General features: G+C 41.6%; 1 protein-coding gene across 1 annotated transcript in view; it reads right to left on the reverse strand.

Annotated features, from left to right (window-relative positions):
* Positions 1-6,146, reverse strand: part of USP7 (ubiquitin specific peptidase 7) — a 40,398-nt gene extending 34,252 nt beyond the window's left edge. Inside the window, exons 1-2 of the mRNA XM_023508218.1 lie at positions 6,022-6,146; positions 504-702 (exon numbers count right to left, since the gene is read on the reverse strand). Of these exons, the coding sequence (XP_023363986.1) occupies positions 504-702; positions 6,022-6,031 (209 nt within the window). The 5' untranslated portion in view covers positions 6,032-6,146. The remainder of the gene's footprint in view (positions 1-503; positions 703-6,021) is intronic.
* Between the last annotated feature and the right edge of the window lie 298 nt (positions 6,147-6,444).

Genomic DNA, 6,444 nt, shown 5'->3' on the forward strand with positions numbered 1-6,444 from the left:
GAGACCGTATCTCAAAAAAAAAAAAAAAAAAAAAGAAACTACATAAATTTTAAAATGTTCCTGAAGTTAAGAGGCCCATGTTGCAAATCCCTCAAAGAATGTTTAATTTGTACTTACTGAGTGCTCTCTAGGGCATGGCTCCCACACAGTGTACAAGATGTCTGACCCTGACAACTGTAGATTTCCCCTTCAGATAGATGTTACTGGTAGATAAGAATTAAGTCTGGCAACTCAATGGTCAGCTAGTCCAGATTGACCTTGTTTCCATGGGCTGGCAGATTCTAACACTCAATCTTTAGTTTTATATTTTCAAGACAAAGATATACTTTTCTTGTCTGGATATTATACATACCAGTGGGAAACATCTAATTTAAAATCAAAGGGCTATATAGAAGGAGCAAGACGATTTAAAATGAAATTGAGTTGGGCTGATCAAATTTGGCTTCTAAAAATATAATACAACTATTTGTGGATTTGTAGTTGCATCATTTAAACGGTCTTACGTGGAATCAGATTCAGCATTGCACTGGAGAAAGAATCCCACGCTTTTTTGGTGTGGTCTGTCTGGATAAAAGCGTGGCATCACCATAATCTTCCATGGCAGATTTCGCACAAAACATGGAGGGCTAAGGACCGACTCACTCAGTCTGCTGAAGCGCTCGACAGTGAACTGAAATGTTGCCTCGGAGCGCCAACTGGTGTCTGCAAGAAAAAACATTATCAATCATGGAGCCCAGCCATTGACAGCACTAGCATAAACTGGAAAAAACTGTTCTATACAATCCTGATCTAGCTACTTAAAAACTTAATTATTTGGAAAAATTGGTTCCAGTTTATTAAAAGCTTAAAACTGAAATGACACAGAGTTTCTGAATGAATGAATCCTTCCTTTTGAGTTCCAACTCAGAGGGCTAACAACACACACTTGTCCTTCCTTTTAGACTTTGGTGTTGTAAGAATGCCTACTAAATTTCAACCTCCAAGTAATCCTGGGCTCCAGGTGAGTGGAGTGACTTGGGAGAAAGGAGGGAAATGGCTCATAAACAAGTGGAGGGCAAGACTTGAAGCTTGGCCCGAGGCTAGAGAGGGCAATGCAGGGAGCAGGGGATGCAGGCACTTAAAAGACTCCAGAGAGGAGGGGATAGCCATTGCCCGAAAGCACAACACTGCTCAGAGGCAAGAAGACAGCTACCAGTCAGCCTAAAAACAAATGTTAACTTCATTAGTTCACAATTTCTGTGAAACACCAGCCTGGACTACCTATAAGGGAATGGAGGGCAGAGAAGAGTGGAGAGGGGAAGGGAAGAAAAAAAGGGGGGTGGGGGGAACGAAGGAAGGAAAGAAACAGAAAGGAAGAAGGCTGGTGGTATTCTATTCCATATGAATATAAATTGTTAATAAAGCCAAAGGCAAGTTTAAGAAATCAAGGTTTCTGCCAATACAATGCCTCTTAGCTAAGGCTCAAATGAAGCTCTCATTTAAAATTCCATCTTTTACTGCTGATGGTATGGTGCCTATTCATTTTCCAATGGCTACAGGTCAATCAGCTTCACAAACCCAGCAGCATCCCAGTGTTTGCTTCTGAAATCACACCTGTCAAGGGACAGTCCTCCGGCACCCACCCCATTGGTGTGCTGACAAACAACACTTTCATAAAACAAACTTAAATTGCTGCAATGTCAGATGACTGGCTGTCAGTAGACCCCAGGTCCACAATGCTTGGCCTTGCCCTCCAGAGTAATAAGCAGTCCCTACACAGCCCTCCTGGCTTAGAATCTGGGGCTGTTTTGATATCTATGACCCCCAGCTCCCCACAACACAAAATGAGACCTGCAGGCTTGGGTGATAAGCATGTTAATAAGAACACACCCCCCTCCTTATCCTCAAACCCCTGAGTAGTCACTATGGGATCCCACAACCCATCAGCCTCCAGAGTTCACTAACAACTGAGTTCTCAAATCCGCTGCTTAACATTGTACTAAAATTGCACTGAGTTTGCTCTTAAGAAAACATGTCCATCAGTCCTTAGCAGAGGGTGGCGTTCTTTACCAACAAGGAAAATCAGAAGTATGTGTGACGTTAGCACTTTCCCCTTCTTTTAAACACTCTTCATCCCACATTCTTTTAATCCATATAACCCTACTAAATTGTTTACAGCAGAAGCACTTTGAAAGGAAGAACAACTGAAAGAGGTGAATCTCAGCTAAGAGAAGTATTAATACAAGCCTCTTTTAAGTGTTAGGTAATACCCTAATTCCTTTGTGGGATAAAAGTTGACTAAAGGCAAGGAACTTGTTCAAAATAATGATGTCTTTGATGGCTTAGGAGAAGTTTTTCCCTGTGTTTTTACAGACACAGAGCACAAGCACAGAGCACTTAAATCCTACAAGGTAGATAAAGGTAGATATAACTTAATTTCTACTTTTTAGGCTGGAGACAGGCTCGCTGAGGGTAAATGTCTTACAAAACGACAAAGGGAGACTTCCACTCAAGATTTCTTGAGACACTAAGAACACTGACCCTGCCTTCTGGTTTTTAAAATGTTACTCTTATAGTGTAACACACCACTTCATAAAACGCAGATGAGCGGCAGGCCATATACACAGAATGATACAGACCAACCAACTGATAGAAAGCCAGCCCAGGATTTAAAAGGTCTATGTGGGGAGGGTGGCCTCTCTTCCAGCCTTCTAACTCATCTTTTTTGTATAATTCAGTTTCTTGTAGGATTAAATTTCATATACACAAAACTCACCACACACATGGTTTTCTGTTCTTTTACCTTACACTTTAGTAAACATCCTAAAGTATTCTCTGAACCTTAAATAGAACCAAGCGGGGCTGAAACTCGGCAAGGCACTCATGCTGCTAACTTAGCAGCACTGCTAGTCACAGCACATTCCTCTGTGTGCCTCTGAGCAGTGGTCAGTTCTGACTTGTTGGATTACATGACCAGACATCTGCCTCACACTTGAAGCACATTTTTTAGAAAAGAATTATTTTATACATTCTGCTAATACAGAAAGGTTAGATGAGACTTCACGGGAATAAAAACTTCACTTCAGTGCCTCTAAACTCTTCATACTAACAGAATAACTGAAAATTCACATTAAATACCAAAGGGTCACGCAAGGAGGGCCTGCAGCAAGATGGAGACTTGAAACTCATCTTCAACTGATGAGATTAGCCCAACTGTCCTCCTATGACATTATGTAAGACCGACCAATAAAAAGGTGTTTGTCCAAGAAAACTGTTGCAACAAAACATGAGATCCAATGTAGTGTTTTTGCAATATCCTATGGGTCTGTAATTTTAAACTTTTTAAAAATTAAAAGAGAATTATGAAGGACACTCTTTATTCTACAAATAGACAAATCTGCCTAAATGCCACTGGAACAAGATTTTATCATAAATGCCAACACAGGAGTTTCTGCTAGCTGCAGTCATCACGTACACCCAGCCAGACTTCATGATAACCCACTACCTTCCCAACCTGCCCCCAAAACCTTTGTAGTGGCCACTGCACTTATATAATACAAAGTCCCCACTGTGCTCACTCTCAGTCCAATCTCTTTGTAAGGCAGATACCAAAGGCAAGGACAGAAAGAGAATGCTTCAGATTCTTAAATCAGAGGTTAGCCTGAAATTTCCTGAAACGGTACTGCTGCAGTCATTCTATCAATCTTCAATAGCCACTGACTTTATTCAAGTCCTAGTCAATACCTGGAAATTACTTAGGTTTCAGGGAGATGAATAACCTAAATCTAGAACTATGTAGATTTCAGATGGCTGCATTTGTGCTAAAATACCCTTGGCCATCTTAAGGGGAAAAGTGAATGAAAAACTAAAATAATGCATGGTAGATATGTACTATTGTACTGTGTTAACAGAATTTTTAACTGCTCTCTTCCTCAACTATACATGGACCAATGTCTCTGTTAGCTATAGCTTCTTAGACAGGCAGCTTCCCTTACTACAAAGTCCTCCTGACATAGTCAATTCATTGAAATAAGGCTACAAAAAAACCAAACAACAACAACAAAAAAAACCCCCTGTGATCCAGTGTTTCCCAGATTCTGTGTCCTAGTTTCAAACGTTCAAAGGACATTCAGTTCGGAAAGGGATACTGAAGTCCAGAGTCTTGGGGAATCATTAACAAAAATTCCTTTCGGAGAAGCAGTGTATATTATGATACTGACAGCTCTGAGATGTACTACAGTAAATAAGCTTGTTTAACATAGCACACCTCAGACTTCCTAGAATTCTAAACGCTTTCCACAACACACTCACACCCTACAAGAGTGTCTCACAATACATACTGCAGCTAAGAAAATACTCTCCTCGATTAAGACTTCTGGTCCTAGAATGAGAACCATCTCCCTCCCATTGTCTTTGCCCTCAAACAGATATTATCCCTTGGGTCTTTCAACAGTCAACTAAAATTCTAACTCAGGAAAAAGTATAATTAAAGATTACTTTCCTGTATAATACGCTTTTTCCATTTGTGAATTCACAACAGGAGTGTTTCCACTTTAAGGCCCTATGTTCAATACCATTAACTACTACTAATAATTTAGTAAAATGTGCCTTGACAGTAAGAGATTTTTATCTACATTGTGCCCTGGCAACAGTGACTCTCAACTGAGGTGACTTGGCCCCCCAGGAGACATTTGGCAAAGTCTAAAGACATTTTTAGTTATCATGACTGTGGGTCCAGAGTAGGGGCCAGGGGATGCTGGTATCCTTTAATGCACAGGACAGCCCCCCACAACATTATTTCTGTCTCCCCCCAAGCCCTCCCCCTAAAGGAAGAGTAGGAGATGTGAGCACCTGATGGCTCTGTGAAAACTAGGAGCGTCTCATCAGGTCGGGCCGGTACCTGCTCAAGTAACTAAAAGTGATCCCAGACACACACCTGGCACCTCAGAGCTGGCCGTGCCTTCCCAAATGCACTCTCTGAATCACTTTTGGCATCTCTGGTGTAAAAATAAAACCACCAAAAGCCCAACAACCAAAGAGACCACACCCACACCATTGCCCTCAGTCTACAGTGGAAAGCGCACTCCACAGGGAACAAAGCAGCGGGGTTTAGACCACGCCTCTTTACCTTCCTCAGATATTGCCTCAGCCAGCTGCCAGGGGGTAAACCGCACTGGGAGAGAACTCTCAACTACGGCTGCAGTTTCTCATGGAGGCTGAACTTTTGGCAGGAGGTCTGAACAGCAGTCCTTCTGGTGGTGCAGCCCGTGACTGATGGTTTCTTTCAACTGCCCCGTTACTCCCCTGGGAAGGACACAACCCTCATGAGGATTGATGGACATGCTTTTTTGACAGAACATGGTTTCATATTACACTGCAAGATTCCAGGGGCCGCATAAAGCAATTACTGGCTGCTCCTTTCTCACAATTTTGACCTTGTGAATGTTTAGGTCACATAATCTAACAAATTATGAGAAATAGTTTTTAAAAAGAAAAAAATGACTTCCTAGACAAAACCGTCCATGCATGTACATATGCATATGTTTCCTCACCCAGAATCTACAGACCAACAGTGTGGGAGAGTGAAGGCCCAAGCTGGAGTCAGATTTCACACCTATCAGGAGTGGGGAGGAGTTACCAGCTACAAAGGACTGATATTCACACTACTATGAGAATGCAATGGAAAGCCAAGTTCCAATGTCTGGAAAGTATCTTGCTGCAAACAAAAAGGAAAGGAAAAGAAGATATGCTGTTTGTTGTTCTGAACCCTAACATGGCTGGAGAACTACAGGCATGAGTGAATACACACCTATTACACACTACTGCACTTAAACCGTCTTGCCTAGGCTAGGGAGAATCAACTTACCTTGAAATTTTGTAGGCAATCTTGAAACTCAAAATGAAAACAGGATCTTAAGTTTTCCTCAGATTTAACCTCTTTTAAATTAACTGTTCTTAAATTCAGAAGTACTCAAGGAAAAAAATATGGACCTGAATTTCTGACCCTTTCTGCCCAGCCCAAGTAAGCAATGTGGTACTTACCATCCTCCATGTCTTCCTCCGTGTTGTTATGCCCGTCGCTCAGGGCCACGTTCCCGTTGATAACAGGGTTTTGAGTAATTCTTGGGGGGTCATCTGTATCTCCAGCTTTAAAGAAAAAAAGAAATACCATGGATTTTATCTCTGTGGCTTAGATAAAACAAAAAATATGTATTTTTGATGACATCTAGCCACTAATAAATTCCAATTGTAACATAATAAAAATTCATTCTAAACCAAAAAGCATTTACTATAACATCTACTAAATATGAACTTTTATTGCTTTAAGATGTCAAATGGAGGCTCGGCGCCTATAGCTCAACCGGCTAAGGCGTCAGCCACGTACACCTAAGGTGGCAGGTTCGAATCCCCAGCCCGGACCCGCCAAAACAACAATGACGGCTGCAACCAAAAAATAGCCGGGCG

This window comes from Otolemur garnettii, unplaced genomic scaffold (assembly GCF_000181295.1).
Source record: "Otolemur garnettii isolate 467f Iridium unplaced genomic scaffold, OtoGar3 scaffold00232, whole genome shotgun sequence".
Taxonomy (NCBI): Eukaryota; Metazoa; Chordata; class Mammalia; order Primates; family Galagidae; genus Otolemur; species Otolemur garnettii.